This window comes from Erinaceus europaeus, chromosome 1 (assembly GCF_950295315.1).
Source record: "Erinaceus europaeus chromosome 1, mEriEur2.1, whole genome shotgun sequence".
Taxonomy (NCBI): Eukaryota; Metazoa; Chordata; class Mammalia; order Eulipotyphla; family Erinaceidae; genus Erinaceus; species Erinaceus europaeus.
The window spans coordinates 77,803,759-77,818,381 of NC_080162.1; the positions used below are offsets into that span (position 1 = coordinate 77,803,759).

The window sequence follows — 14,623 nt, forward strand, 5'->3', positions numbered from 1 at the left end:
AGTCACTCATCTGTTGCTGGACACCTGGGTTGCTTCCAGGTTTTGGCTATTACAAATTATGCTGCCAAGAACATATATGTACACAGGTCTTTTTGGATGGATGTGTTGGGTTCCTTAGGATATATCCCCAGGAGAGGAATTGTAGGATCATAGGGTAGGTCCATTTCTAGCCTTCTGAGAGTTCTCCAGACTGTTCTCCACAGAGGCTGGACCAAATGACATTCCCACCAGCAGTGTAGGAGGGTTCCTTTGACCCCACAACCTCTCCAGCATTTGCTGTTGTTACCTTTTCTGATGTATGACATTCTCACAGAAGTGAAGTGGTATCTCATTGTTGTCTTTATTTGTATTTCTCTGACAATCAGAGACTTGGAGCATTTTTTCATGTGTTTCTCAGCCTTTTGGATTTCTTCTGTGGTGAATATTCTGTCCATGTCCTCCCCCCATTTTTGGATGGGGTTATTTGTTGTCTTGTTGTTGAGTTTGGCAAGTTCTTTATATATTCTGGTTATTAACCTCTTGTCTGATGCATGGCATGTAAAGATCTTCTCCCATTCTGTGAGGGGTCTCTTGGTTTGGGTAGTAGTTTCTTTAGCTGTGCAGAAGCTTTTTAATTTGATGTAGTCCCATGGTTTGTGCTTGTCTTAGTCTTCTTTGTAATTGGATTCGTTTCATTGAAGATGTCTTTAAAATTTATGCGGAAAAGAGTTTTGCCAATATTTTCCTCTAAGTATCTGATAGTTTGAGGTCTAACATCCAAGTCCTTGATCCACTTGGAATTTACTTTTGTATTTAGTGAAATATAGTGGTTGATAGGCTTATTCTTTTGCCACTATCACACTATTTTAATTATTATAGGTTTGTAGTTTTTGAAACCAAGGAGCTTCATTATTTTAAAATAAATTTTATTTATTTTATTTAGATGAGAGAGAGATACAGAAAGACCAGAGCACTGTTCAGCTCTGGCTTATAGTGGTTCTGGAGATTGAACCTGGGACCTCAGTGCCTCAGGCTGTCTTTTCAGCTTAGAAGCTTTATATCTTAACCAAAGTATGTAGAAAGTACAAAAAGTATTTAACTTAAGGAATATGTATTTAAATCCTTGAGTTATTACATTTGTAAATATATCATATTCAGATATATACAATATGCCTGACGGATATTTATTTATTTATTTATTTATTTTTGATAGGTTAGGTGCATTTTATTAGTTACTTTCAGAACACTTCCTGAATCTGAATCTATGCCCAAAATTTGGCGTCGTGCGAAGATAATAGCAGTTTTGAAACCAAAGAAAGACCCAACACTGGCTGCCAGCTATAGACCAATTTCTCTCCTCTCCGTGTGTTACAAACTCCTTGAGAGGCTGCTTCTGTCACGTATTTCTCCTCTTACAGAGAAATTCCTATCACCTGCCCAAGCTGGTTTCCGCCCAGGAAGATCTACCTTCGAACAAGGCCTGGCCCTCTCAACTTACATTGAAAATGGATTCCAGAAGAATTTAAAGACGGGTGCTGTCTTTGTTGATCTCACAGCAGCCTATGACACAGTCTGGCACCGTGGTCTCCTAGTCAAGATCTCAAAATGCCTGCCTCCATGGGTGGCCAACACTATATCGTTTCTTCTCCAAAACAGAAGATTCCGGGTGCATCTGGGTGACAAGTCTAGCAGATGGAGACTTGTCTCAAGTGGCCTCCCCCAGGGCTCTGTTCTGGCTCCTATGCTATTTAATATTTACATCAATGACCTCCCAGAAACTTCTTCAAGGAAGTTCATCTACGCCGATGACATCTGCTGTGCAACTCAGGCATCCAAGTTCGACATCCTCGAGGAAACACTCACGAAAGACATGTCTCTGATATCTGATTACTGTAAAAAAAATGGCGACTAATCCCTAGCACTGCAAAAACGGTATCATCTGTTTTCCATCTACACCATGCCTCGGCCTCGCGTGAGCTTAATGTGCAGCTTGACGATGCGAGAATCCGGCATGAAGCCCAGCCAGTCTATCTTGGCGTTACTCTCGATCGCACCCTGTCATTTCACGAACATCTCATAAAAACTGCAGCAAAGGTGGGCGCGAGGAATCACATCATTGCAAGACTGGCCAGCTCCTCATGGGGCGCGAGCGCTTCCACACTACGATCATCATCTCTGGCATTACGCTATTCCACTGCAGAATACTGTGCCCCAGTATGGTTCCGTAGCCCCCATGTCCACTTGGTCGATTCCAAATTATATTCCTCCATGAGGATAATTTCTGGAACCATCCGTTCCACCCCGGTTCCATGGCTGCCAGTTCTTAGCAACATCGCCCCGCCAGATATTCGTCGGGATACGGCATCATCTAAGTTCATTTCCCACATCTACGCTCAACCGGACCTGCCAATATACGCAGATATCTTCACCCACCCTGTCCAACGCTTGACGTCTTGTCACCCAATCTGGTCCCCTACGCCTACACTGAACTTCTCTGTTCCAGACTCTTGGAAACAGAGTTGGCAGTCAGCTGAGGTAAAGAACAAACACCTCATCACAGACCCCTGCAAGGGTCAACCCGGCTTTGACCTAGCACGTTATGATTGGGCCCTCCTCAATCGCTATCGAACAGGCCATGGCTGGTGCGCTGCTATGTTCCATCGCTGGGGAGCCAGAGACGACCCGAACTGCCCCTGTGGCTACAGACAGACACATACCCACATAGTCAACGACTGCCACCTCTCCAGATTCAAAGGAGGTCTTGAAACTTTACATCAGGCTCAACCTGACGCTGTTGACTGGCTACGGAAGAAGGGCAAACGCTAGAAGAAGAAGAAGAACACTTCCTCGGGGGGGGGGGGGGGAAGCTAAGCTAAAAACCAATGCCTTGACAAGACACTGAGAACCCTTTCCACTTTGCCAAGAGAAACTACCTCTGCTCCCCAGGGTCCCAAGCCATGCCAACTGCTGCACTTCTTGAGAGTGGTGGAGCTTGCTGCAACCAAGCCTGAAAAGGTAAAACTCATTACTACCTAGCAAAACCTGCCCGTTTGCCCCTACAAAGGTTGGCCCCATCCCCTACAAAGTGATTTTGGACACTGGAGGTTTGGGTAAAAACTGTAGGGATTCAAGGGGTCGGGCGGTAGCACAACTGGTGGTGCAAAGCGCGAGGACCTGCGTAAGGATCCCAGTTCCAGCCCCCAGCTCCCCACACCTCAGGGAAGTCGCTTCACAGGTGGTGAAGCAGGTCTCCAGGTGTCTATCTTTCTCTCCCCCTCGCTGTCTTCCCCTCCTCTCTCCATTTCTCTCTGTCCTATCCAACAACGAACGACATCAACAACAACAATAATAACCACAACAAGGCTACAACAACAAGGGCAACAAAAGGGGGAAATGGCCTCCAGGAGCAGTGGATTCATGGTGCTGGCACTGAGCCCCAGCAATAACCCTGGAGGCAAAAAAAAAAAACAAAAAAAAAAAACTGTAGGGATTCAGTAGAAGTTCTGAGTACCAGAAGAACACATCCATAGGGTAGTCCAGGAAGAGTAGTTCATGCTCCAAATCGGCACATTGTAGGAATGGTGGTGGTTCTAGCACCACTTCACTCCTGGAGGCTTCACTCCTGGAGGCCAGCAGTGAGGTAGAGCTTGGGGCCTTAGCTGGAAGCTGATGCAGGTAGATGCAGTCAGATTTAAATTGGCAGTGTCTACTCCCCTGCGCAAAGAAAAGCCATGGGATCTGGCTGGTCCAAGCCTTGAAGCTCTGGATGAGTTGCTCCTTTTCGGCCCCTTCACTCATCCAGAATTGGCAGGGGATAATATAGCTGGAATGGACACAGCACTGGGGGCAGGCTTTGATGACAGGCTTTAATGACATCCCGCGGGAAGTACTGTTGCCTCTTCTGCCAGCTGTGCAGGCAGCCCAGGCAGTGGGCATGGGTGCACTTGGGCAGGATGCCAGACATGCTGAGCCTTGGGCTTGTCCCACACTTTGTCCATGCAGATGTCCCTCCTCTCCTGTTCCCTCTGTTGCTTCTCTTGGTTGAAGTTCTGCAGTGGGGCCACGAGTTCCCAGGCAGCATCTGACTTGGGTTGAGAGTTCAAGAAGCTGCTGTAGTTGCTGTCAGCAGCTATATGGCTGCTGGAAGCCTTGGCTGGTCTGCCCACCACGGTAGTCACCACCATTGCCACCCTGCTCAGCAGGGTCCATCCCAGCTGCAGCCCCTCATGAAAATCCTATTTATTTATTCTCTTTTGTTGCCCTTGTTGTTTTACTGTTGTAGTTATTGATGTCGTCGGTAGTTGGATAGGACAGAGAGAAATGGAGAGAGGAGGGGAAAACATAGAAAGGGAGAGAAAGATAGACACCCGCAGACCTGCTTCACTGCCTGTGAAGCAACTCCCCTGCAGGTAGGGAGCCGGGGCTTGAACAGGGATCCTTAGACTGGTCCTTGCGCTTTGCGCCATGTGCGCTTAACCTCCTGTGCTACCGCCCAACTCCCATGCCTGAGGGATATTAAACTAAATTTTTCTAAACTTATCTCTTCATCTCATAACACAAGTTAGATTCTGAGTATAAGGAGAATCTTACATTTGCTATAGTAGACCAAGATAATACAATCTGAAGTAAAAATTATTAAAAACATGAGATCCAAGGGGCTAGGTGGTGGCGCACCCAGTAGAGCACACATTCTACCATGAGCAAGGACCTGGGTTCAAGCCCCCAACCCCACCTGTAGGGGGAAAGCTTCACAAGTTATGAAGCAGGGCTGCAGGTGTCTCTCTTTCTCTCTCCCTCCTTAGTTCCCCCTCCCTTCTCAGTTTCTCTGTCTCCATCCAATAAATGATTAAATATTTAAAAATAAAGAACATAAGATCCAAGAGTACAGTTATCCAGTCTGCCTTGTTCACTGGTACACCATACAGTGCATGGCACAGAGTGAAGAAAATATCTGTGGTATAAAATATGTTTTTTAAATATATTTTTTTATTTTAAATATTTATTCCCTTTGGTTGCCCTTATTATCTTCTTGTTGTTATTGATGTCGTCGTTGTTGGATAGGAGAGACAGAAATGGAGAGAGGAAGGGAAGACAGAGAGGGGGAGAGAAAGATAGACACCTGCAGACCTGCTTCACCACTTGTGAAGCAACCACTCTGCAAGTGGGGAGCTGGGGGCTTGAACCGGGATCCTTACGCCAGTCCTTGCGCTTTGCGCTATGTTCACTTAACCCTCTGCGCTACCACCCAACTCCCAAAATATGTTTCACATACTGAATGATGAAACAGATTATCCAAGACATTATTCCAAGATGACTTTTTTTTTTCTCTGTGGCTTTTACCAGAGCTTGGTACCTACATGATTCCATCATTCCTGGTAGACTCTTTTTTTTTTTTTAATTTTTATTTATTAAGTCAAGTAGAAAGAAATAAAAAGGGAGCAACAGAGCTAGAGGGAGAAACAGAGAGATGGTACTCTACCACTCATGAAGCTTCCTTTGTGCAAGGTGCTTCTTTGTAGTACTGGGGGCTTGAACCCTGGCCCTCACACTAAGTAAAGTGTGTGCTCTATCAGGTAAGCTACCTTCTTGTGATCAAATGGGGGAAAAGTATTCTTATTTGACGGGACAGAAAGAAATTGAGAGGGGAGGAGGGAAAGAGACAACTGCAACACTGTTCCACAGCTCATTAAGTTTTCCCCTTTCAGGTGGGGGCTGGGGGTTTGAACCCACATCCTTGAGGTTTTGAATCTGGATCTAGTACCAGCTAGGTGGCCTTGGACAAGTAACTTTATTTTTTATTTTTATTTTTCCAAGTCACTTTGTTGGGAGAAATAATGACTTACAGGACAGTTGTCATCACATGTGAGTTTATTTATTTATTCCCTTTTGTTGCCCTTCTTGTAGTTATTATTGTTGTTGTTATTGATGTCGTTGTTGTTGGATAGGACAGAGAGAAATGGAGAGAGGAGGGGAAGACAGTGAGGGGGAGAGAAAGATAGACACCCGGAGACCTGCTTCACCACCTGTGAAGCGACTCCATGTAGGTAGGGAGCCGGGGGCTTGAACCGGGATCCTTACACCAGTCCTTGTGCTTTGTGCCACATGCGCTTAACCTGCTGTGCTACCACCTGACTCCTGACAAGTAACTTTATATATGTGAGCAACTATATCCTCATTCATAAAGTGGAGTGATGAATGTCAGTCTTATAGAGATGTTTTACCAGAGGGGCAGCTGGTAGTGCACCCAGTTAAATGAACAGTGGGCAAGGACCCAGGTTTGAGCCCCCACTCCCCACCTTCAGGTGGTGATGAAGCAAGTCTTCAGGTATCTTTCTTTATCTCCCCTCTCTTCTCAATTTCTCTCTGTCCTTTCCTACCAAGTATAACTTAAAGGAAGGAAGGAAGGAAGGGAGGAAGGGAGGAAGGAAGGAAGGAAGGAAGGAAGGAAGGAAGGAAGGAAGATAGAGAAAAGCAGGGGCCGGGTTGTAATGCACCAGGTTAAGTGTACATAGTGTGAAGCAGAGACTGGCATAAAGATCCCAGTTCCAGTGCCCCACTTGCCACCTGCAGGGGGGTCACTTTGCAAACAGTGAAACAGGTCTGCAGGTATCTTTCTCTTCCCCTCTGTCTTCCCTATCTCTCTCAATTTCTCTTTGTCCTATCCAACAACAACAGCAACAACAATGGGGAAAAAAAGTTGGCCTCCAGGTACAGTGGATTCGTAGTATAAGCATTGAGTACCAGCAATAACCCTGCAGGTAAAGAAAAAAAAAAAAAGGAAACATGGCCTCCAGGAGTAGTGAATTCAGAGTCCCAGCGATGACCCTGGTGGCAAAAAAATAAAAATAAACAAATTTTACCTACCTCATAAGTTTCATCTCAGATTATGATCCTCTCAGTGTGCTCCAGAATAGAAGTCGGCAAACTACTGCCATTAGGTCAAACTGTATCATTTTTATAAAATAAAGTCCTAACAGGAACACCATTATTTTTTAATTGTGTGTGGTTGTTTTTACACCACAACAAGCTGAACAGCTTCTGCATGGACCACATGTCCTCAAAGCATGTCACATCTACTATTTGGCAAAAGGTTTACCTTTTGTTTTATGAAGAATTCTATTTCCTTTATACATTGTGTGCCTTTCCTTTATACAGAACTCTACCTCCTAATATACAATATATTCCCACCATAAGACCTTTGTACATAATACTCACTTTGCCTAAAATGACATTTCTACATCTTGCATCTAATATTTTTCTGCTGGTCTAACTCATCCTTTCCTCTTTGAGGAGGACTTTATTTAAAAATTTTTTATTTTTATTTTTTAAATATTTATTCCCTTTTGTTGCCCTTGTTTTATTGTTGTAGTTATTATTGTTGTTATTGATGTCATTGTTGTTGGATAGGACAGAGAGAAATGGAGAGAGGAGGGGAAGATGGGGGGAGAGAAAGACACCTGTAGACCTTTTCCACCACTTGTGAAGTGACTTCCCTGCTGGTGGGGAGTCGGGGGCTTGAACTGGGATCCTTACACCAGTCCTTGCACTTTGTGCCACCTGCACTTAACCCGCTGTGCTACCGCCCAACTCCCTACTTTTATTTTTCTAATTGCCTCTAAGGTTATTGCTGTGTTTTGGTGCCAGCACTATGAATCCACTGCTCCTGGCAGTCTTTTTCTTTTTTCCTTTTTCCTAATTTTTACTAGATAGGACAGAGAGAAATTGAGAGAGGATGGGGAGGGAGGGAGAGAGAGAGAGAGAGAGAGAGAGAGAGAGAGAAAGAGAAGACACCTGCAGACCTGCTTCACCACTTGGGAAGTGGACCCCCTGCAGGTGGGGAGCCAGGGGCTCAAGCCCAGGTCTTTGTGATTGGTAATATATTCACTGAACTGGTACTTACCATCTGGTATAAGCAAAATATGCCTTATAAAAAATAGTTCACTTTGTAGATGTGAAAATGGTTATAATACCACAGACTAGGAGTTGGACATCCTGAGATTGACTAGCAATTCTAAATAATACCTGAAGAATCACAAACAAATCCTTGAGCCTCTTCTGCCAATTTCCCATCTGTAAGTGGGAATAGTATAACTACTGCCTCTAAAATATCAGTAACTACCTCATGAGGCTTGTAATAAAGATTAAATAAGATGGTGCTGGGGCTAGGTGGTGGCACGACTTATAAAGTACACGTTACTATGCGAGAGGACCTGGATTCAAGCTCCTGGTCTCTACCTACAGGCAAAGTTTCACAATGGAGCAGACAATAGGTGTCTCTCTCCTCTCCCCCTATTTCTGTCTCTATCATAAAATAAATAAGATGGTGCTCAAAAAATATTTAGCACAGAACTAGATATACTAGATATATGCTAGATTAATACTATCTACATTTCCAACTATTAGTAGTATTTATTATTTTCTCTTTAGCTACAGCACTGCTCAGCTTTTGTTTATGGTAGTGCTGGGAATTGAACTTGATACCTCTGAGCCTCAAGCATGAAAATCAAATGTATAACCACTATGCTATCTTCCCAGACTAAATTGTTATTGTTACTTTTATTTTTTAGACAGAGCACTGCTCAGCTCAAGATATTAGTGGTGCAGAGAACTGAACTTTGAGCCTTTTACATGCAAACCCTGTATACTGTCTCCTTGGTCTTAATTGTTATGAACACAAGTCTTGGCTAGATGGTAAATATTAATGTATCCCTCACAAAGGTGAATCTAGTCTTCCCTGGGATCTGAGCTGCAGTGACGGGGTAATATCTTCTCTCTCACTCCCACTCCCAGCACAACCAAGCATAAATCAAGTCAGAGCCATGGGTTAAGCAATAGTCTTTCTTTAATTCCCCTTTGCAAATGGAAAGCCCCTGAGCTGGTCCCCACCCCACCCCACCCCACACTCTGGGGAGCCTCAGATGCAAGGACCCTGCCTCAGTCTGATGGGAGGAGAACAGCATCCCTCCACAGGATTCCCGGAAAAAAAAAATCCTAGTCATTTAAGAAATGAGGCTGGAGAGAGAAGGGAGCTGGAAGACAAGGCCCAGGTGAGGCCAGACTGGAGATGTTGGCTTTGTGAGGATCCTGAAAAAGGGTTTGCAAGCACATCCCTAAGCTTAGGGCCAGCATGACTGAGAGGAGACAGACAAGACAGTGAGTCTGACTCCTCAGGGTCCTGCTGTCTGGTTGTGGATTCAATACACACCATCACCACTATCACCGCAGGCCTCAGGAGGGAGGTTACTCTGGGATAGGGTTTGCTAAGCATCCCCTCTGGCCCCTGTTGTGGGGTTCCCCTGGGCCCCCCCTGAGGCCAAACCAAAGAGAAGGAGGAACTCTAGGAACATGCAAAGGGGGGAGCAGAGACCCCCCACCCCACCATGCTGCTCTACAGGATGGTGGCTCCAGATGCGTCGGGGCTCCGAGGGTCTTTCACACCAATGATGAAGTTGTTGGTTCTCCGGCTGCCGTGGACCCAGGATAAGACATCTACTTTCTCCACGTGATGACCCCTGGCTTCCAGGAACTCAATCTCTTCCTCTGTGAACTCACCTGAAAACCATGCCCCAAGATACACACAGTCAGAGTGTTCAGAGCACTGAGTCAGGAGTTCTGTCATCAGGCCTGAGTCTAGGACACTCCACTTAGGAATATCTACCTTGGATAAGTTGCTTCTGTGAGCCTCAGATTCCTTATACACGGAATAGAAATGAGAATCGACTACGTGAAGCTGTCATATGGGTTAAAGGAGATGAAAACGTTAAAGGAATAAAGCTTACAGTCCTGCATAAAGTGGTAGGCAACGGATGGTCGTGTGTGTGTGTGTGTGTGTGTGTGTGTGTGTGTGTGTGTGTGTGTGTAATGGGGTCCCATGCATGTGGGGGTCTCACACTCTTTTATTCAGAGAGAATGAGAGAAAAAAATATCATAGCACTGGGCTTCGTCTTTGCCATTGCACCTCCCATGTGGTGCTGGGGCTCAAACCCAGGCTGCATGCATGGCAGTATAGCTGCCCCAACCAGTAAGCTAACTCCCCAGCGCTAGTCATTCTTAATATTGGAAAAAAATTTTTTAGCAAAGGGATCTTTTTAAACAACTAGTCATCCTATGTGCTGCTCAAAACTCTATAATAATTCTTCTGATGACTCTCGAAATAAAATCCAAAATCCTTACTAAGACCTTTGAAATCCAGTATCACTGTGATCTTGCTGCCTCTCTAAATTTCCTTCCTCACTTCTTTCTACTTTCTCCCTTGCTTACCTCTGCTCCAGATTCCTTACTGTCCCTCAGGGAGGCCAAATATACTCCAACTTCAGGGCCTTTGCATTTGCTGTTCTTTCTGCCTGGAAAGTTGGCCTCTTGGTCAGAAAACTGGCTCCCTTACTTCTAGTCTTCAAGGAGAAATTCCTTGGCTATTATTTAAAACAGCAATCTCTGTGATACTTAACTTGCTTCGTTTTCTTGCAGCATACCTACTGCTACCAGTGTTTGTTTATTTACAGACTGTGTCTCCCTGTGCTAGACTATAAACTTACTGAAGATATGAATGTTCTCTTGTTCACTACCAATCTCCAGTGCCTAGAACAGGATGAAGATATAATAAATGCTATGCAAGTATTTACTGAATAAATGGATACCTATCCCACCCCTCCACCTTGCAGAAGTCCAGGTCCTCATAATCTGTTGCCTGGATTATTAGCCCAGCTGTATTTTCTATCCCCTGACTTATGATCTCCTTTCAGTGCACCTCCTCTGCATAGAACAAATCAGGTCCTATCCCTCTGCTACCCATTTATATAAATCCCAGGAATTCTAACATGGACTCCATGACAAGCTCAGTAATCTCTCTTCCCAATACTCCTCAACAAAGATTTGTTCTTTTTTATTTAAATGGGATGATTTGGGGTAGTTTTGAGGTAAAGATACAACCTTTACAAACATGAAATCAGAGGTGGAGCTGTATTCTCTTTAAGGTGCACTTTTTTTCTTTTCTTCTGATATAGGAGAGAGAGAGAGAGAGGTTGGCAAGGGGGAGACAACACCAACACCTCTATCAATGCAGCAGGGGCTGGACTCAAACCTGGGTAGTGCGTATGGCAAAGCAGGACATTAATCAAGTGAGCTATTTTCCAGCCCTGTTTGTGGTTCACTTTTAATCTTTTCAGCAGTGGTAAGGTAAGGACTAAGTTTCAGTATAGTGTCCAACTTTTCTAATTGTTTTATTTATTACTATTATTTTTATTACCACCAAGGTTATCACTGAGGTTCAGTGCCTGCACAATGAATCCATTGCTCCTGGCGGCCATTCCCACCCCCTTTTGTTAAATTATTTTTATTTAATAGGAACAAATTGAGAGGGAAAGGGAGATAGGGAGAGAGACACTTGTAGCTTTACCACTTGTGGAACTTCCCCTGCAGATGGGGCCTGGGAATTTGAACCTGGGTCTTTGTGCATAGTAACGTATGTGCTTAACCAGGTGTACCATCACCCTGATCTCCCTAACCTCCTTTTTCAACACAGAGATAAGACTTTAGAGTCTTCTAGGGCAACAATATCTAACTGAAACCTAAAAATATTTTACTTTATTTTTTATAACCATATACTAGCTATTTATGGTAAAATAGCTATAAAAGGCAAATTTTCATTTGTAAATTTACTATAAGATTTACTAGTTCTACAGAATAACACAAAATATCAGGAAGGTACTAGATAAAATCTAAAGCTTAGGAAACAATGTCTCTGGTCCACTTGACTGGTCTCAGAACCTATTCAAAAGGCTGTTCACCTGTTCAGAACATTCTTTACCTCTACATGCCTTACTCCTGTTCATATTTCAAGGTCCAGTTATTTGCCACCTCCTCCATATAACCTCCTAAAGTCTTCAGATTCATGAATTTCCTCTTCACCAAGCATCTCCTCCTTCTCATATCCCTCCGTTTGACTGTGAGTCTCTCAAGTAAGGGTTAGGATAGCTGCTCCCCACCCCAAAAAAATCAGCACAGTGGCTCACATTTTATAAAGGCTGCAATATATTAGTCACACAAAATGAATTTTCAAGTACTTAGTTTCATCATCCCTTAGCAGGGAAACCAAAGTGGCACCAGCCAACTATGGAGTGAGGGTTCAACTGCTGAGGATCTAGCTCTGTAGTTTCTAAAATACTTTGGTGCAGGAAATAGCAACAGCCACTGCAGTCAAGAACCTTACTAGGGAAAGAGAGAGGCAGACTGGGAGTATGGACCGACCAGTCAACGCCCATGTTCAGCGGGGAAGCAATTACAGAAGCCAGACCCTCTACCTTCTGCAACCCTCAACGACCCTGGGTCCATGCTCCCAGAGGGCTAGAGAATGGGAAGGCTATCATGGGAGAGGGTGGGTTATGGGGATTGGGTGGTGGGAATTATGTGGAGTTGTACCCCTCCTACCTTATGCTTTTGTTCACTAATCCTTTCTTAAATTAAAAATTTAAATAAAAAAAAAAAAAAAAAAAGAATTGAGTTTTCCTCTTACCCTATGGTCTTGTCAGTGTTTTCATTTTATAAGTAAAAATTAAAAAAAAAAAAAAGAAATGAGTTTTTCCTGCCAACTGTATATTCTGATCTCAATCCTGCCACCTACTGGTTGATCTTGGACTAGTTCAAACCTTTGGTTGACATTCAATTATTTTATGGGTAAATTAGGGATATTAATACTAAGCAGGCAAGGACCATGTCTGTCTGTCTGTCTCTCTCTGTCTCTCTCTCTCTCTCTGTCTCTCTCTCTCTATATATATATATATATTTCACTTGGACTTACATAATACATTGCTATAATAAAAATAACTCCTCAAAGATGCACTTTTCCATTTATAAAGTTAAGCTGTGTCCAAAATTAACACCTGTCCTTAGAAGAAAGCCTACTTCCTCTATAATCCCCAAAATCCATGATCTGGTCCCTGCCTTCCTCTCTGATCTCATCTCACCCATATCTTTTCTGTACTAAAATAAGCCAGGTTCATTTCTGCCCTGAGTCCCTGCCATGTATTTGCTTGGCTCACAAAGCTCTGCCCTAGTTCTTTGCATGGTAGGCTCTTTCTTACTCTTTAGAATTCAGCTTTAATGTCACCAAAGAGGTGTTCTCCCCAGCCATCAAGTCAGTCTTATATATCATGTTGCTTTAATAATCTGCAGAGTATTTGTTTTTCTCTTTCGTATTTCTCTGTCTACATGTAAATGCAGTATCCCCAAGGCCTAGGATGATGCCTGATATACAGCAGGGGTCCAATAAACTGCTGAACGAATGGTCTGTAGCACAATGAGGTGTAACTTATTTTGCTGATGGGAAAACTGAGGCTCAGAGTAGAGATGTACCCCAAGGTCCAAAAGTCAGGAAATGACCACAGTCTCCAGAGATTTCATTGCTCTAATCAGAGTGGGTTAAAAGAAACCAAGCTGGAAGTCGGGCAGTAGCGCAGCAGGTTAAGTGCAGGCAGTGCAAAGCCCAAGAACTGGCATGAGGATCCCGGTTTGAGCCCCTGGCTCCCCACCTGCAGGGGAGTTGCTTCACAAGCGGTGAAACAGGTCTGCAGGTGTTTCTCTGCCTTTCCCTCTCTACCCCTCTCCCTTATCAAATTCTCTCTGTCTCTATACAGAATAAATAAGTAAAATAAAAATATTTAAAAAACAAAGAAAATAGATCATTTAAAAACAAAACAAGCTGTCACTGGCAGGGAGATGGTATCGACAGAGAAAGTGAAGTCCTTGAGAGGAATCCCTTTCTCCACTTGCCCCTGAAACCACCTGCTAGGGTCTCTGATCTGCACTCACTGTCCACCTGCAGGAGGTTGGACTGCAGGTCTGGGTGCAGGCGGCCATGGGCCAGGCTGTCGCTCAGGTTCCAATTCAAGGTCAGGACGTTCAGCAGAACCTGTAAGCAGCGAGGGGTAGAAGTCAGGGCTGTCCCAGAGATGTCCACTGCCCTCCCCCTCCCCCGCCCCACCCCAGTCCAGACTCCTTAGTTTCCAGAATCCTTACAACAGGAATGTATTTGTTCCCTTGGCTTACGCAGGTTTCCGAGAGAGAGGCGAACAATTGCAGAAAACAGGCAAGCCTGTAATGAATGTTTCCCATTTCATAGGGAGAAATCAAGGGCCACAGAAGGAAAGTGATTCTTTCCAGAGTTTAGAGAGCCAGGAAAGAGGTACCACTAGCATCAGTTTCCTTTAATGCAACCCAGGGTTTTCCTTTTTACTCTCTGGGAGGGGCAGGGTTAATTGATGAGTATGGCCTAAGACACAAGTGGGTACTTTAGCTTAGTGATTTGGAATGTGAGTAAGTCCTAGAATCAAACTACCTGATCATTCTTACTAAGCTTAACCTTTCTTTTTTGTTACTGTGGTAAGAGGAATGAAGCCAGGGCCTCATGAAAGTAACACATGTATTCTACTGCTGTTCCATCTCTGGGACCTAATTATTTATTTATTTAAAACAGAGGCTAAAACACTAACTCATTATCCTTAGAGTCCCACCTGCATTTTTTTTTTTTGCCTCCAGGGTTATTGCTAGGGCTCAGTGCTTACACTACAAATCCACTGCTCCTGGAGGCTATTTTTACCCTTTTGTTGTCCTTGTTGTTTATTATTGTTGTTGTTGTTGCAGTCATTGT

The 14,623-nt window shown here is 44.0% G+C and overlaps 1 protein-coding gene across 4 annotated transcripts in view; it reads right to left on the reverse strand.

Annotated features, from left to right (window-relative positions):
- Nucleotides 1–8,803: 8,803 nt before the first annotated feature.
- GGT7 (gamma-glutamyltransferase 7) overlaps nucleotides 8,804–14,623 on the reverse strand; it is a 43,322-nt gene continuing 37,502 nt past the window's right edge. For 3 of the 4 annotated variants that reach the window (XM_060188712.1, XM_007522659.2, XM_060188721.1), the window contains 2 exons: nucleotides 13,786–13,885; nucleotides 8,804–9,531 (listed from right to left, as the gene is read on the reverse strand). In XM_060188712.1, the coding sequence (XP_060044695.1) occupies nucleotides 9,368–9,531; nucleotides 13,786–13,885 (264 nt within the window). In that variant the 3' untranslated portion in view covers nucleotides 8,804–9,367. The remainder of the gene's footprint in view (nucleotides 9,532–13,785; nucleotides 13,886–14,623) is intronic. The other variant, XM_060188727.1, reaches the window with a different exon arrangement.